The 26,757-nt window shown below is 39.9% G+C and overlaps 2 protein-coding genes across 11 annotated transcripts in view; one reads left to right on the forward strand and one right to left on the reverse strand.

Annotated features, from left to right (window-relative positions):
• Positions 1-26,757, forward strand: part of LOC140914912 (DNA nucleotidylexotransferase-like) — a 384,775-nt gene that overhangs the window by 24,815 nt on the left and 333,203 nt on the right. The window contains exon 4 of the mRNA XM_073353929.1: positions 1,604-1,716. Within this exon, the coding sequence (XP_073210030.1) occupies positions 1,635-1,716 (82 nt within the window). The 5' untranslated portion in view covers positions 1,604-1,634. The remainder of the gene's footprint in view (positions 1-1,603; positions 1,717-26,757) is intronic.
• The window catches only part of BLNK (B cell linker), a 144,908-nt gene that overhangs the window by 6,065 nt on the left and 112,086 nt on the right, over positions 1-26,757 (reverse strand). For all 10 annotated transcript variants that reach the window (XM_073353937.1, XM_073353938.1, XM_073353939.1 and 7 more), the window contains 16 exons: positions 26,468-26,508; positions 24,734-24,890; positions 22,382-22,533; positions 21,770-21,848; positions 19,358-19,447; positions 15,795-15,820; positions 15,138-15,163; positions 14,739-14,837; positions 13,608-13,650; positions 10,968-11,001; positions 9,889-9,961; positions 9,235-9,265; positions 7,617-7,659; positions 6,952-7,030; positions 6,642-6,673; positions 5,747-5,826 (listed from right to left, as the gene is read on the reverse strand). In XM_073353937.1, the coding sequence (XP_073210038.1) occupies positions 5,747-5,826; positions 6,642-6,673; positions 6,952-7,030; positions 7,617-7,659; positions 9,235-9,265; positions 9,889-9,961; positions 10,968-11,001; positions 13,608-13,650; positions 14,739-14,837; positions 15,138-15,163; positions 15,795-15,820; positions 19,358-19,447; positions 21,770-21,848; positions 22,382-22,533; positions 24,734-24,890; positions 26,468-26,508 (1,085 nt within the window). The remainder of the gene's footprint in view (positions 1-5,746; positions 5,827-6,641; positions 6,674-6,951; positions 7,031-7,616; positions 7,660-9,234; positions 9,266-9,888; positions 9,962-10,967; positions 11,002-13,607; positions 13,651-14,738; positions 14,838-15,137; positions 15,164-15,794; positions 15,821-19,357; positions 19,448-21,769; positions 21,849-22,381; positions 22,534-24,733; positions 24,891-26,467; positions 26,509-26,757) is intronic.

Below are 26,757 nucleotides of genomic sequence, written 5' to 3' on the forward strand. Positions count from 1 at the left end.
AAAGAGACTTGAGTCATTTTCACTATTTATAATTAAATGTTATTTTCTGCTGATTGATTTAGCATATACTTTTGTGTGTTGTAGTGGGTGTTGTCCACAGGATGCCAGGTTTCTTTTACACTATCCAAACCAAGCAAGTTGTATAATATGGTGACTCCACCCTAACTAAGGTTGTTCTCAGTTCTGAATATATCATTGTGTGTTGGGTTAAACCCCATTTAAACTGTAGTGACCTCCACCCCTCATTTAAGATAGGTGAGAGAGACAGCTAGGCAGCCCAACATGATGTCTGGTCTACACTACAGAGTTAGGTCAACACATAGTTAGGTTGAAGTAAGCTGCCTGGCAAGTGTCTACACTAAATTTTCACTCCCACTGATGTAACTGCTCTGCTATGCTGACTTAATAACTTGACTCCACCTCCAGTAGGGGCATAGAATCAATGTCGATGTAATTAGGTTGAGGCAGTATCCGTATAGCTACTGCATTGGTTACATTGACTGACTGTTACTGGCTTTCAGAAGCTATCTGACAATGCCTCATGCTGACAGTACAAGTGTTCCTGGTGAGGATGCGCACTGCTGACACTAGAAGCAAAGTGTAGACACACACAAGTGATGTGATTAGTGCGGCACCTATATGCTGACATAAATTAGGTCAACTTAATTTTGTAAGTGTAGATATGCCCTAAGACCAAGGGTATATGAACCTGCTCAGTCATTTTGACCATGTGGGTAGCAGGCTCCACAGGTTATTGTCTTTGGGTGTGGGTGTGTAAGGCTATGTCTCACTATGAACTAGGTGTGTGAATCCCAGCTCATGTAACATACTCACTAGCTCAATGAGACTGAGCAAAAGTATAAATAGTAGTGGAGCTGCGGTAGCACGGGCTGCAGCAGGGGCAAAGCTTAGCCATGCCAAGTACATACCCATGGGGTTCAGATAGGTTTGTACTTGACATGTGCTATTGCAGATGCACTGCCATTTATACGTGTGTTAGCTCAATGATAGCTTCTGAGAGTATGTGTATGTAAGCTGGGAATCACACCCCTAGCTTGTAATGTAGACGTAACCAGAGAGGTGTGGGGAGAGACAAAGAGCGAATGAGTGAATAGAGAAGCAGGACAGAGAGTGAGTGAGACAGAGACAGCCTGAGCAAGCACCTGGGAGCATTACCCTGCAAAAACCTAGAGAGAAAGTTTTTAGTGCTATTAGTGAGGACACTGTCTCCTGTTATGGGGTTCCTCCCATGTTTGGGGAAATAGAATTTTGTATATTTTCTGTAAATAAGATTACATCAAAGATACCAGACTCCAACTTCAGTTTCTCCTCCCAGCTGAAACAATCTGCAGGGACCCATCTTTTCACTAGATGCTCAGTCAAAAAGAGGTAACAGTAAATTTAGCTTATAGGGGTGGAAACTTTATTCTCATCTGCCCTTTGCTCTATCGATTTCCCATGCTCCTCAAAGCAGCAGCCATTAATTCTATTTGTACTAAAATCTGAGGATGGACATTCTCCTCCAAACTGACAATGTTTTCAAAACTGGTTATAAAAGCATCCTGCAAACTACACACTCCCCATTTCTTTTCTTCCACTCCAGTTGGATTCTGTCATCCAGTGGATACTCCTAGATGCTAGGAGTGATGGCTGCTCTTATACCTCCAAACATTTCTCACACAGCAGGACTGTGTATTGAACAAGCTGCCCTCCCCGGTGAGTACTGATAGCTTTTGATTATTTATTGAAAGAATCCTTCCGCAGGAATCACAGTTCCTAGGGTAAGGCCCTGGAACTGCCATTGACTTGGCCATGTAATCTTAGGCAAGTCATTAAACCTCTCTGGTGCATTAGTTCTCCCAGCTATAAATGGGTACAATACATTTCTAATTCCTGGAGTGTTGTGAGGTTTACTTAATTAATATCTGTGAAATGGTTTGAAACCTCAGTTTATAAGGGCAGTGTGTTATCGTTAAAAGTTGGGATCTTCTGAATAGAAAAATGGTAAGGGTAAAAATTTCAAAATAATCGGATTTTCATTTTCCAAAATTACTTGGTCATCTAGGCTCCTAAGTCACTCAGGTGCTTTAGAAAAAATTACCCTAATTGCATATCTGGAAGCACATATTTTTGCTCAGATTTATTTTCCTGTAATTTAGAGGGGAGATTACATTTACTCGTGCAGTTAGGGAACAGTGGTACTTATTGTGCAGGAAGGGGAATTATTGTAATGTTTTAAAAATGTGCTTTATTTTATTTTATCATATGATGATCTGCTGTGCATAACACACACACACACACACACAGCTGGACTGGGATGCAAAGGTCCACCAGACCCACTGACCCTTCACTAGAAACATGCATTTTATTAAACAAAGGAGTACTGTCCCAAGGGAAGAGTCATGAGTGGGGGAAATAACCAGGATTTCAGTAACCCCAGACTGTATGGGTCTGAATAGCATTGGCATTAAAGGTTTCAATCATTTAATTAAAACCAGGTAAAAAGTAAAACAAACTAAAACTAGGACCTCTGAAAAGATCTGAATCCTTCAAGGCAGCCTCTGTATGTAAAGGACTGGATCAGGGTACTAAGGTGTAGCAGCAAAGACAACAGGAATAAAACAGGGCCTCTTCATATATACGGGAGCTTACAGTCAAAGTATGGTTGAAGTGAGCTAAAGTTTGTTATAGAGCTAGTACATAGACTGAAAGAGAGAGCTCAGCACATCCTTGACTCTCAGCACTTCTCTGCTATCTTTGACCTTCCCCCACATGTCCCTGGAAGAAAAGAAAGAAAGAGGGCTGGCCTAAATACTACAGTCAAAATACTTTCTCCCTAACTGCTCCTGATTTTGGGGAAGTGAATCTTTACTCTCTCTCTCTCTCTCTCTTTTTAAAAGGAGAGATTGTTACTCAATTCTTTGTGGTAGGGTGTTTCCAGAGTGAAGCTTCCTTTTGATGAGTTATTATCTTTAAGGGTTGCTTGTACTAACTGTTGGCTGGGAATTTCTGCCTCCCAAATATGTCGTCTAAAATAGTCATTTCTCTTTCCCCCGGAAGTAACCATTATTATTGGCTGCCTTTCTTTATAGATGATAATTCTAATCCATCTAACTTCTTATAATGCATCCATCATTTTGATATAAATGCCATTACCATGGGCACCATAAAAGAGGTTAATGCAGGAGTGCAAGTATATTTGCAAGACATCAGTTGCATGTGTGAGCAGAATCAAAAATGAAATATGGAAAGACAGAATCTGGATATAAGCTTGTAATGATTTACTGGACTCCAGATTGCCACTGGCTCTGAAAGCATTCAATGTTAGGCATATGGATTTGTTCAGAATGAAGTAAGGGAAGGTGCAGGTAAGCCTAGCAAATCTTAACATTTTCACTATACTTCCTGTAGCTCTCCCATCACACAATCCCAAGAGGGTTTTTTTTATTCCTATTGGATTTTCATAAAAAAATAAAGTAGGAGAATGGTCGGGGCCTTTTCCCTTTAAGGGTGTGTATGCAGACTTGTGAGTTTATAGGTTGTATGTCAAGTGGCTGCTAAGTTAGCAATTATTACTGCGAATAGCTGGAATTGTTGTAGTAAATGATCACTGTATAGTTAGTGCTGTTCTGCAGGTGTCATGCATACAACCTCCTCCTAAGACTATTAATATCTTTACAGAATTTGCTAGAATATACCCTGTCTCCATTTTAAATTTAACCTTAATCATTTCTGGGTTCCATGAGTGTACATATGATGTCACGTTTTCTTGAGGGGAAGAGTATGTCACTTTATTTTCATACATCATCATAATTGTATTACAATAAAGTTGTTGCTTTCACAGGAAGTTTTAACAACAACCCACCCCTCTCCTCTTTATAGTGCCAGGGGTCCAAGAGTCCGTCAAACAATACAGTGTGACTGGAACTGTTATGTTAACTGTAATGGAGCAGGGGGAGCAATGGCAAATCTGGAATGCGCTCATACAATGGTGATTAGCGTGGTATAAGAACCTATATAGAATAGACAAATACAGCTTCTCCCTTAAACCTTCCTTCTTCCTGTCACAAACTGTTGGGAATCACCTAGCGGAACAGAGAGCTCATGCCAGCTGTGCAGTGAAAGTCAATCAATTAATGAAGGTGTTGCCTTCATGAACCAAACAAATTAAAGAGCACCTGTGCTGTACAGTTTGCTGCAGCAAATGACAATACCAGTGTACATTATAATTTTGGAAAAAATATCATTAATTTCATCAGCCATGTTTCACTTTTTCTGGTGAAATTGATCTTTTAGTCAGTCACTCTTCTGGTTTTGCCCATATCTGCTATATTAAAAGCTCCAAATATAATTGTTACAAGCTGTTTGCTTTTGTGTCTGCGGGATTATTTTTATGAAAAAAGATTTTTCACAATATCCACTATGACAGAATGTAAAAATTGTTCCACAATCGGAAGTTCTTTGTGTTCCTTGCTGCTGTATTATCTTTGTCATATCAGCCTTTAGAACATTTAGTGTTACTGGGTCTGCAATAATAGAGCCTTTGTTAGGCCGTCAACAGAACTATTTCTACCTTGTTTGTGATTACTAGACAGGACTGCTTCCTGCATTTTGTCTTCTGCCATCTTCCCAATGGAGACAGAAGGGGACATATTGAAATAAAAGTAGCCATATTTTCTTAGATTTTTTTTCAAACCTGTTATGTTGAAATACAAAATAAAAAAAAGTTTTCCAGTTATTCACAAAGATAACTTGGCACTAATTCCAAAAGGGGCTTATAGTGAAGGGAAATCTGTTTTAGGGAGCAGCAGGGCACAAGGCTGATAGGGTGGGACTAAGATTATTTGTCAGGTGGAAGGATCGTAGTTTTCACAGAGAAGGGTGTGGGCAACCAGTGGCCTCTCACTTAGTCTCTTAGATCCCATCTCTGCTGACGAACCAAACTGCATTAAAGGGGAATGTTATTAAATATGACTGTCTTGTGCATTCCTGTGCTTCTGTGTTGTACTATCTCTGGCAGACTCATGCTCCAACAAGGTTGGAGTATCTCTACCTAGCATGGTTCACAAGGGTGTGCGTGTGTGTTCCTACTAATGTATTCTGGGATCTCTCATTATTTATCCACTGACACAACTGCAGACGGTTTGCACTGCTTTGGACTAACCATGTGGATACATACTTTCAGAAAGGCTAGTGAGCCGCTGAGTTCAGCTATGAAATACAAAAAGGAAAAGGGCAGTTAAGTACACTCTATATTTATCTGCACCCAGGACTGGGGAAAATATACCAACAAGGCATTTTCTGTTTACTCGCTATGGGATTGTTTGATGCAAAGTGAAGACCTGAAACAGAAGTTTGACTCAGCTGCTTTTCAGTTCCTGTTTACATTGAGCAAGAAAACTTTTCCTGCCTAGGTTTTGTATAACTATATCTAATCATAATTCTACAGTTTAGCATGGCTTTAACACCCTGTGTTCTCCACCTGTTTTGGGCTGGAACTGGGCAACTAGATGACTCATACAATGACAAAAGATTTCACTGTAGATAGGGCCAAAGTTGTTGTTATAAGGAAGGAAATGGACCACAAGCACCCTCAGCACAGGATTATGCTTTCTTGGACAGTAGGTGGTATGAAGAAGTATAGAATCAGACAGCCAGGGGTCTCTCTGTAAGACTCCTCTTACAACAGAGCCTGACGGCACATGATTCCTCATGTGTCTCTTTGTACCCTGAGCTAATTTCATACCTGGTCTGTAGTCTCCAAACTAGCTGAAATGCTGCTGCGTGGAAGAGTGCCCGTTGTGCGGTTTGCCATGTCTGGCGGTTCTGGGAAGAACAAGGTGTAACATGTGTAAGTGTCCAGTGTAACTATTCCTATTATTTTGTTGGGGGCAGAAGTAGGAGGAAACAATAATGCTGTGGATTGTCATAACTCTATTGGCTAAAGGAATAAGGAGAAAAATCCATCCCACTTTGAGAGTGACCAATATCTTCATAAAACTAAATTCTGCAGCCTATTAAAATTCTCTGGATAATTTATAACCATATAATGGAAATGCTGAAATCTTTCTGGTATATATTATCATTTTATCTAATTTACATTTCTATCTGTGTAAAAATAATGAACTGCATATAGGAAATCTTGCCCTACATTTGAAACTGTAAACTGAAATATTTCCAACTGCCTCTTAAAAGTATTATTTACAGCAGAACTTAAGCATTAGTCATAATGAAAGTATTACATTTTTTTTCTGTAATGCGAGAACAAATGGCTGGATTCAATAAAAACTTCATCTGGCTTCCAAGTTGCAAACTGAACCAGCCCAGAAAAATTTTCTATTTGGGGGGTCTTGTGTGGTATGGAAGCCAGATGGAATTTTATAGAATTTAGCCCAAACTGGCTTAGATTTTGACTTTCAGAGGCACAAAGGGGAATTAGGTGCCCAACTCCCATTGACTTTCCCAGTAAGTCCCACTGGTCTTGCATAATTGTACTAATTAAGTTAATACCATACAACCAGCTGAGTATTTTAATCTCATTCTTGTATGTGTTACAGAGACCAACATATTCAGAATCCAATGAATATATATGTGGCAATTGAAATAAACCCAGACTTACTTAAAAGATAAATTGTACTTACTTGGTAGGGCTGGTAGCTTTTGAAATAATGGCCTGAAATAAATATTTAGAGATTATTGAAAGGTATGAGGATGTCTACTTAACACCTACGTCTGAATAACTGAACATGTGTATGGAAGAAAGCAATAACAGAGAGTATGTGGTGATGTATATGTTCCCTCATGAGGTTGAAGACTGAAGTAAAAGTCTCAAGAAATAGAACTTTAAAAGGGAAGAATGCTTCCCCCTGAATCTCTCACATCATTTTGTTCAAACTTAGTAGTGAGTCTAGTGTCTATAGCTCTAAGAAAGGAAATGAAAGTAGCTTTTACTTTTGGGCTGTCGTTGGTAGGGGTGGAAGAGGGATCTCTTGGCTGGGACCTCGTCGCCGTTCAGCTGCTATAGGTTTCTCTGTAATATGGAAAAAGTTGTAGATTCAGGATTAGCTTTAAAAATAATCACCCCAAGTGAGAGATGACAACTTTAATTCATTTTTTAAATTTGTAGAATAAACGTTATTTTACTGTGCCTTTTCCATAAGTGAAATGCTCAGGCACACTGGGCCATATTTTTACCATAGATTTTCAGGCAGTGCTCCCTATTGATTTAAATGGGGACTGTTTACAAATGAGTGGTGTGATATTTCCCCTTAATGCTAGTGAATTAAAGCACAGGACGTTTAACTAATAACAATAGCAAATGAAAAAGTGAAACCGGGAGGGCCAGATTCTTCCACCCTTACTCACTTTCGGTGGCATTCTCCTCTGCCCCGGGGGCCTGCTTACATCCTCCAAATGGCTCTCTTGTGGTGTGAATTTCACCCTTTGATCAGTCTATTACTCTGCCTTTAGCCCCACTGATTTCAATGGGACTGCTTGCAGAGAAAAATGCTACTCAATTCAAGTAACGGGGGCTGATTCAGGTTCTAAATCACTAAAAAGCAAAAGTTCAATTCTTGTGAACATGAACTTTTTTCAGTGTAACAGAAATAATTTACCTTCAGTAACATTTAAATTCTCTTTGTGGTGTAAACTTGGTTTCTACAATAAAACAAATGTCAATCAAAACATTTGTATACTTCAATGACATCCAGTTAATATTTTGTAAAATAGACATTGCTATAGAATATCTTTGTTTCAGTATTATACAAAAGCCCCCGATACCTGTAGTGGAGAACAATTACATGTATATTATAGAGCTCAAAACATGCACGAACTCCTAAACAATCATTATAAAATAATAGCATACAAAAGTTAGATTAAGAGGTTATTGGTTTTCTGTTTGCATCTTAAACATGCTACACAATGTAGACTTAGCATCCTTTAAAGGTGGTAAAGAACTATCCACTTAAATTTTGGATCAAAATTTAGATTTTTGTTAAGAGGGTTTTCCAAAAGCTTAAGCGCAATAGAAATGTTTCCATACAATATATTTATTATAAAAATAGTGTTCACATTTTTAAACCAATGCTCCTGTGTAATATTTGCAAGCTAAGTTTTGCAACGTTCATTGTCCAAGCTGGAAGAAATATATAAACTAAGTGCAGAATAAGAGAGTTGGAAATGAATTTTAAATTTTTTTTCCGGTTTTAATAATCCCAGTTGTTGATAGGTATAGGAACTTGCTTAAAATATGATTAATTTAACAGTATCCCATTCTTTAGCAATGTTACAACAGTAAATGGTCATGAAAAGCAATATGACATGTTGGCAAAAGGGTGTGTATGTTTAGTTTGAAGAAAAGATTTTTCCACTTGTTATGTACACTTGAAATTGACAGGGATGTTTTGGTTGGGGAAATAAGGGCATTGCCTTCTCATACAAGGAATTCAGCTGGATGATTGTGTAAATATGATCAGATAGATTTTGCAACATAAACTTGGAAAGACTCCAAACCTGTTTATGAGCAAGGGAGACCAGATAAAAGCCCATTTTTACCTTGAGATATGACTCTTGTTCTAGGATGATATTTTATTCTCATTCCCTAGGGGAAACTCCTACACACATCACTGGGAATTTCTGGATGCAATCTGAGGGCAGAACATGGTTCCAAATAATTCTTATTTGTTTTCTTGAGTCCCACTAATGTGTATTCTACCACTATCTCCTAGGGAAGAGAATTCATATGCTGATAACTCTCTGGGGGGGAAAAAACTACCCCAAGTGTATTTAATCTAAATTAGTTTTCAGGAATGCACATGTGTGTTTTCCCTTTGCTGCTGAGTTAATATACATTCCATAGCCAAGTCCTTGTGACTCCCTTTAATTGCATGTATTATAAATGATTGCCACCCTTCTTGCTTCCACATATTTTATATATTAAAGCCTTCATGATGACCCCAAAACATTTTTTAATGGTTAGAATAGTCTCTGTGGCAGGCCAAAGGATTTTCTGCCATTCTTGAGGTAACAGACTCTTGAGTGTATCATCCTCTCTCCAATTCTGTATGTAACTTCTATTAATGTTAATTAATCAAGGGGCAAAAATACTCTTAATTCTTTCCTTACTTCCCATTAAGGAAACTGTATTTATACAAAGTTCAGTTTTACAAGCATATTAATAATCACAGGTGGGATACTGTACAGTATCATTATGAAAATACAAATTCTACTTACTGGTGGTTTTACTGGATTAGGTGTCTTCTTTCTGAGGATTGAAAAAGTAAGTGGTTATTTAAAAGACACATGCAGTGCATTGAACAATCAAGTATATAGTTAACTGTTACTCATAATATTATTGGCAGAGGTGGAATTTTGGGTTGAATCCTGCCCTTCCTTGGGCTGATGTAATAGAGAAAAAGGGGCAGAGGCTGTGTTGCGTTTAATATAGGTTTCAAAGGTAGTGGTGGGAACCATACCAAGATGTGTGAGAAAGCTATGTCCTGCAAAGAACCAGCTCATGGCTAGTGGGAGGGTGATTTGTAAGAAAAGGAGCATGACTTTATACATGCACAGGTACTGTTGAAGATCTCATCACTGCAGCATTTGATTGTCTCAAGCTGGCCAGAAGGTTTTCTGTCAGCAGCAGCATATAGTAACTGGAAACAATTCCAGTATGCAAACTGCCCCAGCTTGGAGAAATAGTAGAGTGGCCTGCAACCAGCAATCCCACCTTGTTCTTGCCAGGGCAGGATGCCTCTTGCTCTGGACTCATGGTTCATGGACAGACAACTTTTGCTTTGATGGCTGCCTCCAGTAAGAGCAGGATTTAGTTATTAATAAATCCAGCAATTAACAATGAAAGAGAAGCAGTGATATTTTGTTACTCACATTGCCCTTGGTAATGGTGATGGAGTTGCACTAGAGGGAAGTTTGAAGTCCTGAGCTCCAGTGCTGCTGTGATCTAAATACCCACACAACATATTTAGTATATAATATTTAACATATCTGAGCATTGGGTTTTTTTTAAATAATCATTCTGAAATGTTTTAGGTGGCACTTATAGTCCCTGAAGAAAAGATTATGCATCACTCCATTTTCATACTCTGAGTGGAGAGAGATTCCCTCAGCCCCTTCTCGGTGGTGGTGAGCGCTTCCACTACATTGCTGCCATCAAGGACTGTGGTAAGGGGACACTGGGCATCAATGGCTGTGGAGGGGAATTCATGATTAAGAGCTTTCTAGATTTGGGAAATTTGCATTGGTGTAGCTACATCAGTGCAAACCCTTAATGCAAAGCAGTACAGTATGTCTTAATTCTATAACTCTCCAGGGTAAGTCACATTGGTGAAAGCCCTACTTCTACCAGTACAGAGCATCTCTGTATATAGTCTACACCAGCAGTTCTCAACCAGGGGCCCAGAGGGACCCCTAGAGTCCCTAGGGGGCCGCAAGCAGGTTTCAGAGAGCCTGCCAAGCAGGGCCAGCGTTAGGCTCGCTGGGGCCCAGAGCAGAAAGCCAAAGCCCCCTGGCATGGGGCTGAAGCCCGGGAGCCTGAGCACCACCACCAGGGGCTGAAGCCAAAACCTAAGCAATGTAGCTTTGCGGGGGCCCCTGTGGCATGGAGCCCCAGGCAATTGCCCTGCTTGCTACCCCTTAATGCCAGCTCTGGCTTTTATATGCAGAAAACCAGTTACTGTGGCACAGGTGGGTTATGGACTTTTTATAGCAGGTTGAGAACTCCTGGTTTACACTGAGTACAAAAACAACAACTCAAGTCTAAAGCAAGTTGTTTCCTGACTTGTCTTCACATTGACTAAGCTCTTTAGCTGTTCATTAAACTCCCTTTCTTAACACTGATGGTTGCAGTTTAAACTTAAAGGAACGTACTACTGCATTTGAGGTAGTCAATAATATATTGACCAAAAATCTTTCTAGCAATCCCCATGTCTTCAGTGCAAAATACTTACTTTCATCATTATGTGCTTCATTCCTTTCATGCTCCTGAAAATGAAAGACACAGTATTTGTCAGCTCACACTTACAATGCAACAATTGTAAAAAAGATAAATATGTAAGTAGAATCTATGGGGAATGGACTAAAATGTTCTGGTATGGACCATATAGAATTGCAACAATGTCTAAAATGTTTGTATAGAGTGTATATTATATTAAGCCTCTCTAGTACATTTCATTCAGCTATTTTGAAATCACTTAACAAACAATTAATTCATTCTTAACACCCCAGCATGGTAGATGTTAATGATCCTCAAGCTCCAAGTACTCCATAGTAAACTGGAGCTAAATTCAGCAGTAAAATGCCCTGGTTCACATAGCATGCCAGACCAGGGAACAAAAAATTCACTAATACAATCAGTAGAGCATCAACTGTGTTTTTTATCTGTGCCCAAATTTTCAGTGTGCTATAGTTATTTTTTCATTGAAAACACTACATTTTAGAAGCAGTCAGAGGCTTTGACATCTGGGAGGACTGTTGGGGCACTTGACAACAAGGAAATGTACTGGGTTTCTGTCTCCCAAAACACAGTTGAGGACTTTAGCAGTGGGCAGGAGATTCATTTAATCTTTCTTTTACTTTCTTGTAAACAGAGGTGACTTTTAGGGGTCTTGAACACTTAGTTCCCTCCTCCACAGCAACTCTTGTGAGCAACTAACTCCAAGATGTGCTATGCATGAAATTTTTTTTTTTAAATTTTCTAATAACTCAGAAATACTGACAGGATCATGTTTATGCTTTTCCAAAAAATTCATCATCAAGCATGAAAAGGTTAAACCCCAAAGAAGAATGTCTCGCAGGTGTGAGCATATGAGAAATGAGGGTTATAATCAAGGTCCCAACTTAATTTTAGTTATGGCTTTTGCTATCATAAGAGCCATAATGTGTGTTTGGCATAATGATTAGAGTAGATTATGAGGAGTCAGTTCCCACCTCTGCTACTGATTCTGTGCCTCAGAAATGATTGTATAAAACCTACAGGTGGCTGAAAAATTTTCAGTGGAATGCTTTTCCCCCATCAGAAAATCCTATTTCTTCAAAATCAAGACATTTAATGCAAATTTGTTGATTTTTGATTAAATTTGACCAACATTTTAAAAAAGATTCAGAATAGAAATAAAAGTACTTTGTTCTGACTATTGTTTTAACTTTTAATATTTTTAACTTTTTAGCTCTTAATTAATTCTCGTGATTAAATATAACTTAATTACTTATAAGTCTGTCAAACGATTAAAAATAATCACAGTTAAATGTAAGATTTTAAAAAAGTTGTGATTAATCACACTTAAATAATAGAATACCAATTTAAATATATTATAAATATTTTTGGTTGTTTTTTTCTAAATTTTCAAATATATTGATTTCAGTTACAATACAGAATACAAAAAAACAAGGAGTGCTTTTGGCACCTGAGAGACTAACAAATTTATTTGGACATAAGCTTTCATGGGCTAAAACCCACTTCATCAGATGTTGTTTTTGCTGATACAGATTAACATGGCTGCTACTCTGAAACAGAATACAAAGTGTACAATGCTCATTTTATTTTATTTTTATTACAAATATTTGCACTGTAAAAAATAAACAAAAGAAATAGTATTTTTTCAATTCACCTGATATAAGTACTGTAGTGCAATCTCTTTATCATGAAAGGGCAACTTATAAATGTAGATTTTTTTTTTTTATGTAACTGTGTTGTTTTGGAGAGCAATGTAAAACTTTAGCACCTACAAGTTCATTCAGTCCTACTTCTTCTTCAGCCAATCGCTAAGGCAAACAAGTTTGTTCACATATATGGGAGATAATGCTGCCCGCTTCTTAATTACAGTGTCACCTGAAAGTGAGAACTGGCATTCACATGGCACTCTTGTAGCTGGTGTTGCAAGGTAGTCACATGCCAGATATGCTAAACATTCATTTGCCCCTGCATGCTTCAACTTGTAGATTGAACTATCTTTTTTTATCATTTTTATAATATAAAAAGAGGCCTGATTTTCAGAAAGCGTTAATCATCCACCCTCTGAAAATCAGGATCCTTGAAGGTGCTTCAAGTTGGGCACCCAAAATCACTAGTCACTTTTGAAAATCAAGGTCATGGGTCAGGCACTGGAATTTTTCCATTGAAAAGGCTTTATTTGTAGACTGGGGATTTAATGGGGATTATGAATGTATTCTCCATCAATATATGGGAGATATTAGACCCAAAAGGGTGGAAAATACAGAAATAGGGTTCATTTTCTCTCTCACGCAAACACATCTACTCAGTTCAACAGGGCTTACTCATGGATATAAAAGTGTCAGCGTCTTGGTTGTATATATCCGCTATTCCTTTCATACCATCATGACTTGTAAGAAATCATGTTAATATTTTGAATACGAAGGATACATTTGGAGTTTTAATTCCACAATTATAATATTATGGCATGAGTCTGTAGCTCTTTGATGCTTTGGATCTGTTTACATTCCAGAGTAATCCACAATTCTATACTGTCTCTGTAATACAGATAACAACAAATAGCAGTATATAATTCAGATACCAGCACTGCCCTTCACCATTTAAATGCATTCTTTTCTAATGGTGTTTAGCTACTCACTGCTTTTTGCTGAGGATGGTTTCTGGGAAGAGGAAGAATATTTCTGGAAAACACACAACATGATTTAAATGGTAAATATTTTTCTGATTTAATTGAAAATTGCTGAGCCCAAAGGTGGTAGTTCTCTTAAGTTTTAAGATACATAGTATTCCTTAGTAAATAGGTTGTTAGTTATAACTATGTTCTGCTGCAGTTTGCTCCGGGTAAGGTTGTGCCTTAACACACAGCCCTGAGTTGGAGACTGGGTGGAGCCATGCTATCCCAGGGGGAGGCCAGGTGCAGCTCTGCACCTTCACTCCCCATGCTCCCTCTTATGCACGGGGTGAGGGCAGCCTGCTTTTTCCTGCTTCACCCAACTTACTCTGTAGGGCATGTGTGGGGATGAGACCCTGTCTCCTTCTGGCCCCTCCACACTCCCTTACAGGCACTGTATGTTCCTGGGGACACATGGAAGGAACAGATTATAGCAAGAGCTAGCTTTGTTCCTATGCACCTGATCCATGGGTGGGGGTCATGTACTCATGGGTCCACCAGCCTTGCCCTACCCCTTAATCACACCCAACCTAAAAACTCCATATTTGCCTGGGCACAGAGACCCCTTGTGGAGCTTGGCTCTGGCATGCAGGGGTTCTCACTTCCATCACTGGGTCCCAGAATTGTGTCCCCACTCCATTGGGTGGAATTTCATTTGTTCTACCACTGTCCTAAACCTCCATGCCTTGGTAAGGGGGAGGACAGGGCTGCCCCTCTATCTTGCTCTAACACTTCTTTTCAAAATGGGTATATGGGTTTGGTAATAAGCATCCTAACCTCGCCTACTCCTCAAATCATTTGTGTTGGCAGGAATCAGCTATTGCAATCTCCTGCTTCATGTTATGTTAAACAGCAAAAAATACATTAAGGAAGTATTACACCTCTGGCAAATCCATTAAAGCCAGGATACTGAGAGTTAATTGAGAAATTTTATTCTTAACTCACCCCCTCATGCCTAGGTAGTTCGTACATATGGCCTAATAATAATTCATTGGCTGAAGGCCATGCAATAGCTAGGCACGCTGAGGTGTGGTGAAGAATCTGCTTCCTCCAGTGTTTGCTCCACGCTTGAGGAAACGAAAGCTGCTTTTAACTAACCTAGAAGTGTCTGGTTTAGAGGATTCTTTGGCTGAGTTGAGCAAGTGGGAACGTCCTCCTGTACTCTGAACAGGCTTGGGAGGAAGAGGTTTAGTGATCCTAATAAGACAACACAAGTGAAGTTAGAAACATTATACAAAAAATACTGAATTAAAAAGGCAAAAGTCTGTGTAATCCTAGACAACACAATGTATTTGAGTGTATGTATTGTGTGTTCTCATTCTGAAAGTTCATCAAGAAATATTACAATATTTTATTAATCCGGTACCTCTTCTATTGAGATACATAGGTATTAAATATCTATATATTTAGACAATGCTCACATGTTATCAAAGTATATTTCTTGACAAGGTATAAGAAACTTTTAATAATGTACAGAATTTCATGGTAATTAATTACCTGCTTGTTGGTGGTGATGGCTCTTCCTTTAAGAGAAAATGCACTGTTAATAACTTGGTCATATCTGTATTTAATAAAATTCATTTGTGCTAATATAGGATTTTAAGCTGCCTTTGTGATATCTTATTTATTGGAGCATGTATCTCCAACAAAACACTGACTATTGGGAATATGCGTAAAGATGGGGTAGCCAGAAAATGACCACTGCTATATCAGTGTAACCCCAAGCATGATACTAAGTTATATGTCATGTCAGTACTGGGAGGTGGGAAGAAAATTATCATGTCAAAACAGTTCATGTTTCCTTTGGTGGGGCATCACTTCTAGAAAATGGTCCCTTAGGTCTATGCTTCGAAGGCTGGATCACATTAAGCAGAGCTGGAAGCCTTACCCCACCTAACAACTTGTAGTAAGTAGAACAAGTTTTCACTGCCATTTGGTGGAGGGAGATGGAGTTATGAAGTTACCAGGGGAATGGGGCACCATTCTCAGTGGCATAGGTTTGTTCCAATTTTCTCTCTATTAAAGAGTTGATACAATGGTTTACTCTCTCATTTATTCTGAATGATTTTGCACCACAGGATACAGTGCTTTCAAGTTGCAGCATGCATGTATAGTGCAGGAAGTATGACCCATAAAATGTATGTAAGGTCTTACCTCTTCTTCAGGAACCTCATAGACGTCTGAACGGGGAAAAAAAATATTCTGTAGTTAAAAAAGAGAATCACAGGTCTCTCTTGACAGAAATACAGTTTGGAATTTACATCAAAGTTCTGCTTTTAAAGAGAAAATAAGATTCTTCTGGGGTAAAGATAATTTTAGGACATGTGAATGCTCTCACTTAGGGACTGATTCTTCTTGTCTTATTCATAATAAACTGTGCCGTACTCCTTTTTAACTGTAAACTTACGATGAAAAGGACAAAAATCCATATTCACAGTCAACAATTACAGGAATTACGTTGCACCCAAATAACCTTTATTTTTGTACCATTCTTAGTGCAAAAGGCAAGAAAAGAACCTAAACTAGGAACAGTTTTTAATGTTATCACACTTGGATGATCTTTAAACCTTCCTCTAACCTTGGTGAAGAAGGGACCTAATGAACTGTAAACCACTGGTCTGAGTCCTTTATATCGCCACACTATTAGCTCTGAGCTCCTGTTCATTATTGCAGGGGTTTTACTTGCTCACAAAAATAACAACAGATTGTAAATCATGAATATTAAAAAAAACATTAAAATAATTAATGCCATAATCTAAATCCAGCTTCACCGAGTGTAGTGAAGCAAGGTTGTATTATATTTTAACTTTAGCAAAGTCAGAACTGTAATCTGGCAAGTACTCTAATACCCACTAGAGGGAGCTGTTTTATTTGTTTAAAATCCACCAAGAAAATTGTTGCTTAGAAACTGTGATTAACAGGAAATCACAACACTGAAAAGGGGTTTAAAGATGTCTGAAAAATTATGTGATACAACTGCAAATCAGAGAGAACTTTTGTAACTATGGCTTGGAAGTTAAACAAATTCCTAATGAAAATGAATATGCGTAATGCTTGGTAAGAATTGTGTAACTAGTTTGTAAAGGTTACATTCTGGGCAATTAATGCCATGGCTAGGAAGCAATACAGCATACAACTGGCACTACTTAGCTAAAGAGGATTAAACACATGTTTGCAATTACAGAAGAAAATATCCCACCATTTTTTTTGCTTTTGTCCTTATTTTCTCTTTCCAAATAAACTTCCTTTTACAGTACGTGACAACAAGAGAAGCATATACAAAGCTATCAGAATCCACATAATCTCAGTAAGACTGAGTCTTGATTCAATATTTTAAAAACTCATCTTGGCATCCTATACTGAAATGAGATAATTGATCAATGATTTATTGGTTCCGGTAAGTGTTTTTAGCTTATATTGATCCATTTGAAGTCTGACTTTTACTAAAGCAAAATAATAAAAAGTAGAAATGAATTCAAGACGAGTAGCTTATTCCAGTTTTATTCATTCTTAAAACAGATTTATAGTGCAGGGATCTATTTCAAACACAATATAGGGAAAATGGCTGTTATAAACCAGAAATAACTGAAGGGGAACTTGCTTCTATTTTACAGACATGTGTGATAGGTTTATGTTTTGAACACATCAAGTGTAACTTAATATCTTGCAATAGAAGAGATGAGCAGATGGATCTTTGAAATAAAACACTGAGTAAATTGCTTTGGGCTAATGCTAGGTTTTTAATAGGACTTGGAGAATACAGAAAAACATTTACAGAATAATACTTTTATTTGTAGCAATGAGACAGTCACAAGAGGTTTAGGTCAGAATTGTCAGGCTCAGTGTGGAGAGGGAGGGAGTGTGTGTGTGTGTATACAAATAACCTAAAGTTCTTTAAGTCCCTTGCCAGCTTTGTGACCTATCCTCACTACATAATTACCTTGCTGTCAAAAGAGCTGTGTTTCTCCCTACATGGGCTTATTACCCCCTGTGATAGGTCTCCTTTCTTTTCATCATCAAGTCCTATTCAGCATTCTCCTCCTAATCAAGTGTTGTGCTAACTTACCATCAAGTGGGTTACTGGGCAACCTCTTCAACAGTTCTGGAGCAACATGACCCAGCAAGCCCTACACTGGGATGATTTGATCTCCTTGCTTTAAACTTAAAAACAAACAAACAAAAAACCCAACCATGCAACCACTCTGGAGTTTATGCACCAGAATGCCCCCTAATATTGGAAAACCTCCGAGCATGTAGATGGGTGGTGCTTGTGGGAATGTAGGGAAGGATCTTGAATGCTCCAGAATTTCCTTTTAAATTACCAAGCAACAAGATCAGTGGGAATACCCAGGTAGGAAGGATTACTGGGTCTCGTTCCACCTAAGCAGAATGCTATCTATGGGTATGTCTACGCTGCCCACGTTACAGCATGGCCATGGCAGCGCTGGGATGTGGGCAGTGTAGTCACACTTTATCGCCAGGGAAGAGCTCTCCTGGCGATTAAAAAATAACCACCCCGAATGAGCAGTGGTAGGAGCATTATCGCCAGGAGCATTGCTGCCGGTGATAAAGCGCTGTACTGGTGCTTTTCAGTGCTAAAATTTTTGTTGCTCAGGGGCAGGGCCAGCCAGGATTTTTGCTGCCCCAAGCAAAAAAAATTTTTGGCTGCCCCAGCTTTTTTTTCATGGCTGCCCCCCTGCCCCCAGCTCTGCCTCAATTCCGCCCCTTTCCAACCCCTTCCCCAAATCCCCGGCCCCACCTCCTCCCCCAGGCGTGCTGCATTCCCCCCCCCCGTTGCTTCCTGTGGCTCCCCCCCCCCGCACCCCTTCCCACCCTAGCTCACCTCTGCTCCGCCTGCTCCCCTGAACATGCCGCCGCTCCGCTTCTCCCCCCTCCCTCTCAGGCGAGGGAGAGGCAGCATGTTCAGGGGAGCAGGTGGAGTGGAGGTGAGCGAGGGTGGTGGGTAGAGGAACCAATCCCGGCCCCAGCTTACCTCCACTCCACCACTGCCGCCTCCCCCGATCGCGCCGCCACTTGGCTTCTCCTCCCTTCCTCCCAGGCTTGCCGCGTGAAACAGCTGTTTTGCATGCGGCAAGCCTGGGAGGGCAGGGGGAGGAGCGGAGCGGTGGTGGCGCGCTCAGGGGAGCAGGCGGAGGCAGAGCGGAAGCGAGCTGGGGTGGCGGGGGCACATTTCTAGGGGCAGTGTGGCCGGCGCCAGAATGCCAACCCTAGAAATGTGCCGCCCGAAGCACCTGCTTGTTTTGCTGGTGCCTAGAGCCAGCCCTGCTCAGGGGGTGTTTCTTCACACCCCTCAATGACTAAAGTTTTAGCGCTGAAAGTGGCAGTGTAGACACAGCCTGTCTGTTCACTGAAGATGAAAGTGAGGCATGAGGATGAACCTGCGGTGCATGGGCCACACTCCAGAGAATACCTGCCATTGGCGGGCGTAGCAGGCTTTCAGACTTCCTACTTTTATAGATAGGGAGCAAGATTATCCATCTGCCCCCCCACCAATTGTCACTGGAGGAAACAAATGGCAAGTAGTTGGCTGTTTCCAGGGATAAGCAAAAGTCTGAGCTGGTTCAGCCATCCCTAATTATGTGCAACATAGTAACACTTTTTCCATCCAGAAATCATACTATTGCATTTCCAAACCCCATTGTCAAAACAGGGTGTCTACAAGATGATCCTTTTACACCAATATAAACTTCGCATACCTAGCATGAAGGGAGACACAGGAGCAGGAGAGGACGTGGTAGAGCTAGGAAGAACTGGCTTTGTTGGTTTGGTAGATCTGTTTACAGGAGCTTAAAACAAATAAAAAAAAGAGACAAACATACAAATGTCATGTCTATGAAATGAGAACAAATACAAAGAAGGTCTGAAGGCTAGTCAAGAGACCTTGACAAATTCATCTGTGGCAGAAAAAGAGCCTCTGACTCGTGTGAGTAACCTTATTCTCAGTGCTTCCACCTTGCCATAAATATCCAAGATTGTCAACCGTGTGAAAGTGCAGAGTCACATACTGTTCAACTGACTTTTCACTTTAGCACAGCTAAGTAAACCCCCAGGTGCAATTGAGGTAAAAAATGAATCCCCACATTTGTTTGTTAAAAATCTGCTGGGACACCCCAGCATGTGGAGAATGTTAATGAAGCGGTACTCTTGGATGAGAAGAGAGGCATGCCAAACCAAGCCAAGATTCTCAGTTGTAGGGGTGCAGGACTGTGAAAGGTCATGGAAAGAGAGGTAGGAGCCAAACATGGCAGTTGGGAAAGACAACCCTAACTTTTGCCCTTGGACTTTCCTAGCTACAGGACCCACATTGCCCCTCCTCACTTGACTGCAGTCTCTTTAGTGCTTTCCCCACTTCATTATGAACTAGGGCTGTTGATTAATCACAGTTAACTCACGCAATTAATTCAAAAAATTAATTGTAATTCAAAAAATTAATCATGATTAATCGCAGTTTAAATCGCACTGTTCAGAGAATACGAACTGAAATTTATTAAATATTTTTGGATGTTTTTCTAAATTTTCAAATATATCAATTTCAGTTACAACACAGAATACAAATTATACAGTGCTCACTTTATATTATTTTTTTTACAAATATTTGCACTGTAAAAATGATAAAAGAAATAATATTTTTCACTGCACCTCATACAAGTACTGTAATGCAATCTCTTTATCATGAAAGTATAACTTACAATGTAGATTTTGTTGTTGTTACATAACTGCACTCAAAAACAAAAAAAATGTAAAACTTTAGAGCCCACAAGTCCACGAAATCCTACTTCTTGTTCAGCCAATTGCTACGAGAAACAAGTTTGTTTACATTTATGGGAGATAATGCTGCCCACTTCTTAATTAAAAGTGAGAACAGGCATTTGCATGGCATTTTTGTAGCCAGCATTGCAAGAGATTTACGTGCCAGATATGCTAAACATTCATATACCCCTTCATGCTTCGGCCACCATTCCAGAGAACATGTTTCCGTGCTGATGGCACTCGTTAAAAACAAAAAAAGCATTAATTAAATTTGTGACTGAACTCCTTGGGGGAGAATTGTATGTCTCTGGCTCTGTTTTACCCACCTTCTGCCATATATTTCATGTTATAGCAGTCTCTGATGATGACACAGCACATGTTGTTCATTGTAAGAACACTTTCACTGCAGATATGACAAAATTCAAAGATGGTACCAAGGTGACATTTATAAAGATAGCTACAGCACTCAACCCAAGGTTTAAGAATCTGAAGTGCCTTCCAAAATCTGAGGGGGATGAGGTATGGAGCATGCTTTCAGAAGTCTTAAAAGAGAAACACTCTAATGTGGAAACTACAGAACCCAAACCACCAAAAAAGAAAATCAACCTTCTGCTGGTAGCATCTGACTCAGATGATGAAAATGAACACATGACAGTCCTCGCTGCTTTGGATCGTTATCTAGCAGAATCCATCATCAGCATGGACACGTCCTCTGGAATGGTAGTAATGCTGCCCTTAAAGCATGAAGGGACATACAAATCTTTAGCGCATCTGGCACCTAAATATTTTGTGCCACCAGCTACAACTGTGCCATGCAAACGCTTGGTCTAACTTTCAGGTGACATTGTAAACAAGAAGCAGGCAGCATTATCTCATGCAAATGTAAAAAAACTTGTTTGTCTGAGCCATTCGTTGAACAAGAAGTAGGACTGAGTGGACTTGTAGGCGCTAAAGTTTTACATTGGTTTATTTTTGAGTGCAGTTATTTTTTGTACATAATTCTACATTTGTAAGTTCAATTTTCATGATAAAGAGATTGCACTACAGTACTTGTAAAGGGGAAATTGAAAAATACCATTTCTTTCTTTTTTTTTTACAGTGTAAACATTTGTACTCAAATATAAAATGAGAACTGTACACTTTATATTCTGTGTTGTAATTGAAATCAATAGATTTGAAAATGTGGAAAACATCCAAAAACATTTAAATGTATTCTATTATTATTTAACAGTGCAATTAATCACGATTAATTTTTTAATAGCTTGACAGCCCTACTATGAACCCTAGCAACAGACATCCAGTGGCACGGTGTTTACCCTAGAGTAAAATTATCATGTGCTTAAAAGATTAACACTCACGTTTTGTAGATGGTGAGGTACTGCCTTCCGTTGGTTCAATGTAGTTATTGTCATCATCTACAGGCACGATATAATCATCCTGAGAAAAATGCAGAGAAAAGCTACAAGCTAAGCGTGCATTATGTCAAATACACCACACGGCACAAGCCTGTTTTAGCAGGGACGGACAAGATGAACTAACGCCAATGATTGTCTCAGGCATCTAAACTCCCTCTGTGGCTGGATAAGGCTGGGCTTTTCCATGGACATTTCCCCTTCACCAAACAGCTCCAATTGTGGCACAGCTGATCGATCATTTACTGTCTCAGTACTCTGTAGCCCTGCCCCGGTGCTCAATATTTCTGTTCCTTCCCCACCTGTCAGCAGTCTGTCTCTGGTGAACAGAGAATGCTAAGTGGGCTGAATGGCCCCACAGATTTACGATGTGGGTAAATGTCCACCAGAAACTAGTGTGAGACTATGCATTTATTTTTATGACCTACGTAATGATTTGAGCCACAGGAGTCAGATGTGAAAGGCTAGCATATTAAACACGTGCAGCATGTAGTTTGTGATACTTATGGGGGCATAATTCATCTGTACTGTAAAGACTTGTGTATCTGTGAATATTACCTCATCCTCATTGAACTCTTTGGTCTTGGGTGGCATTTTTGGTTTCAGAGAGGCAGATGATGATGGCAGAGATGGTTTAGATGGCTTCTTGGGTTTAATTAAAGACTGACTTGGCCTGCATGGCAGTAGCTCCTGGTGGGTAGTGCGATTGTCTTTAAATGAAGGGGGAAATAACAAGTTTAGTACATAATTACTCACTAACTGCAAACAGTTGTTTTAATATCTATGCAAACTGACAGGTTTCAGAGTAACAGCCGTGTTAGTCTGTATTCGCAAAAAGAAAAGGAGTACTTGTGGCACCTTAGAGACTAACCAATTTATTTGAGCATGAGCTTTTGTGAGCTATAGCTCACTTCATCGGATGCATACCGTGGAAACTGCAGCAGACTTTATATACACACAGAGAATATGAAACAATACCTCCTCCCACCCCACTGTCCTGCTGGTAATAGCTTATCTAAAATGATCATCAGGTTGGGCCATTTCCAGCACAAATCCAGGTTTTCTCACCCTCCACCCCCCCACACAAATTCACTCTCCTGCTGATGATAGCCCATCCAAAGTGACAACTCTTTACACAATGTGCATGATAATCAAGTTGGGCCATTTCCTGCACAAATCCAGGTTCCCTCACCCCCCTCCCAAAAACCACACACACAAACTCACTATCCTGCTGGTAATAGCTCATCCAAAGTGACCACTCTCCCTACAATGTGCATGATAATCAAGGTGGGCCATTTCCAGCACAAATCCAGGTTTTCTCACACCCCCCACACCCCCATACACACACAAACTCACTCTCCTGCTGGTAATAGCTCATCCAAACTGACCACTCTCCAAGTTTAAATCCAAGTTAAACCAGAACATCTGGGGGGGGGGGGGGTAAGGAAAAAACAAGGGGAAATAGGCTACCTTGCATGACGACTTAGCCACTCCCAGTCTCTATTTAAGCCTATTTATTTGTGTGGGGGGGTGGAGGGTGAGAAAACCTGGATTTGTGCTGGAAATGGCCCAACCTGATGATCATTTTAGATAAGCTATTACCAGCAGGACAGTGGGGTGGGAGGAGGTATTGTTTCATATTCTCTGTGTGTATATAAAGTCTGCTGCAGTTTCCACGGTATGCATCCGATGAAGTGAGCTGTAGCTCACGAAAGCTCATGCTCAAATAAATTGGTTAGTCTCTAAGGTGCCACAAGTACTCCTTTTCTTTATGCAAACTGAGCGTCTTTACTCTGCCTATAGCATAAGTCATATAGAATGTTCTGTGACTGGAGGTAACAAGAATCTATTATGTTCTATAGTCCTTAAGTACTGTGGCATATAAATTCCCATGCAGCAAGGTGGGTGAGACTAAAATAGATGATATGGCCAGCTTCTCTGGGGTACCACCAAAATACCTACAAAGAACTGGGTAATACAATTTCTCATTATTTGAAGTGTGTGCAAATAATGTGTTTATTACCTAGCCAGCTACTTGTCTGGCACTGTAGTAGTCGAGTGCCTTCTATATGTCCAGTACCTGAGCCTCATATAATGAAACTGAAAGAGACGGGGGAAGAGGTGTGCAGTGAGGGGATGGTTATGTTGATATTCCTTTTCCCAATGTTCTAAATCTTGGTCCACCTGAAGTTAATATAAAAACTTCCAATGACTTCAATGGGACCAGTATTTGGCTCAGAATATAATGTTGAAGGGAAGAGAAGGGTTTGTTTGTTGGAGCAATATAAGCAGAGTCATCTCCTTCAAGTCCTGTTTTTAAGGCTACCTGCTTCCTACTCCCAATTGTTAAGGGCAGCATAGGCTTAGATCTCTAGGACTGTTATGGCCCCTGTTTTGCACTTGCTTGGCTAACAAGTTAGGGTACAAACAAGATAGAAAACAGGGGTCCTTTAATGTTTTGTTCTTCCTGCTTGACCTTAAATCAGCTAGGGAAGAACCAATCCCCAGATTAGGCTAACTGGGTGATTCCTGAGGCGTGCTCAGTGAAATTTCTCCCCAAGGTTCCCATGCATATTGTTTTATTACTCGGTTTATAAGTGCTCATCACAAAGCCTGTAGGCCTTCTACAAAATATATTAACAAAAACTTGGGAGACAGTTGCAATGCTGTGGGGGGTGTCACCCACCAGCAAATCCATGAATCCTTCCAGAAAGTAAGCACCCTGATAATTGGGGTCAGGAACAAACAGGCCCTCTTCCTTTTGAGGCTAACGCCTGAGAAAAGGACGGGCTTTACACCACATTAACACCATTTGAAATTCTTTTCTTGTTTTTCAATTTGTTCATGGTGCCACTGGTATCAATAGCTGAAGGACTGACAGGCTTGTGTAACCAAAGATTTCATAGGTACCTGCATATTCTCCCCTTGAAAATGAAAATGATGAGGGAATCTTCTTTTTCTCTTGCTCGGTTGGAGGGGGCTCATAACTGTCATCACAGTTCTCTTCACTTGGGACCACATACATCTCTGAATCAGAGTGGGCATCTGGATTTTCATAATCGCTGTCCTAGAAACATACAGCTTCCCATTTCTTACTTTGTAAAACACTTGGAGTTTCATTCGTGGAAGTAACACTCAAACATCCCACCAGTTGCATTATTTGCTAACCTACAAAAACACTTGCTTGTCATATGACAGTTATGAACATGGTCAACTTCATTAGTGTTACTCTATTTCATCATAAAACATATTTAGAATATTTTTGCTCTAGAGAGAAAGGATTTAACAAAGTGCTAACACCCTGATTTTCAGTACCCCTATGCTTTCCTCTCATCACCACTGGAACACCACAGACCTCTCACTTCCTATTTCTGCCTTCTCCCTCCCATCTCCACAGGCCCTCTGCTAAGCTGGGACTGCATCCCCCGCACATCAGTGAGTCAACAGACTTCTGCTTCTCCACCAGCCCTGGGAGCCAGCCCCTTCCCAGTCTCAACCTCAGCTGATGATGTGACCTCTATCTCCCCGTTCTGGTTCCTGGTCTTCAGGGAGAGGTCAGGAACTAGCATCAGGAGGAAACAGCATGCTTTAGGGAAGCAAGTTATAGAATCAGGAGTGTTCTTCGCCCTGTGGCAGGATGGGTCATGATTTGCTTCACTCTAAAGTCCTGAGGAGACCTTACCATCCTCTACCCTACCTGATAGGGCTTCGCCACCAAAGCCCAAGATAGCCATTCACCATGTGACATCTACCTGGGAATTAGCTAGTTTTCTAAGGGTTAATGAATAATCTTCACACTCTTTATGCAAGGAAAATCTGGGCATCTCAAACATAAAAGAATTAGAGATTGTCCTGAGCTACAAAGTTTGGATCTGAACTTTCTTCAAATTTAGGCAAATTTAGGGGTGTTCAGACCTGGAATTCTGTAGAGGGTCCACCTCAAGTATCATGGAATAAAGGAAAATGGATAAATATTAAATATATTTGAAATGTCAGAAAATGGTGACCAAATCTTACAATAGAGGAGAGTGAATTTATATAGGTTGTATGGTCTCTGGGGGCAGGAACTGTAGGTGAAATCCTGAACTTATTGAAATCAATGGGACTTTTGCCATTGTCTTCAATGGGGCAAGTTTTCACCCTGTGTTTTTTCTAGTGTTTGGAAAATGCCTAACACATTGTGGGTGCTACCAGTGTCAAAATAAGCGATGCCAAAAATAAGTCACTAACCACAAATTTGACAACACTGATGAATAAGTGAAATCTAAAAGTATCTGTAAATCTTCTAGTTAAGAACAGGCCAGTGTTTTTTTCAAAAGTGGCCACTAATTTTGGTTGCCCCGTTTTTTGGGTGCTCAAGATGAGACACCATAACCCTAAATTTGCAAGATGCTAATCATCTACAGCTACCATTAACAATGCTTCTGAATGTTGGGTCCAGGTATTTCTAAGCTGGGTACCCAAAAATCGAGGCACCTAAATCAGTGGCTGCTTTTGAAAATTTTCAACATCGTGAATATAATAGGATTTTAATAGTAGAAATGTAAATTTGCCTGAAATTATCTGATTCAGAACTAAACTTTCATTATGTGTGGTCCTAATTGAAAGAGTAACTGCTTTATGACCCCAGGAAAATATACTTACAAAATCATCAGACCATTGTTCATCTTCATCCTCTGCATGTTCTAAACCAAACATTTAAGTTATTTAAGGGAATAGAATAGTGATCACAAACATTCATCTTAACTACTGATTGAATGGCTCTGTTGCATTCCAGTCTCTCTCTCTCTCTCACACACACACACACACAAAATTCCTGAAAGTTTGTGCCAGAAACACTTCATTTTGGCTGAACAGTATTGGCAATTAGAATTCTGCTTCTGTTGCTTATTTGGTTTTAGAAATTAATTGAGAGTGCTCATGAAAGAGTCCCA

This window comes from Lepidochelys kempii, chromosome 7 (assembly GCF_965140265.1).
Source record: "Lepidochelys kempii isolate rLepKem1 chromosome 7, rLepKem1.hap2, whole genome shotgun sequence".
NCBI lineage: Eukaryota > Metazoa > Chordata > Testudines > Cheloniidae > Lepidochelys > Lepidochelys kempii.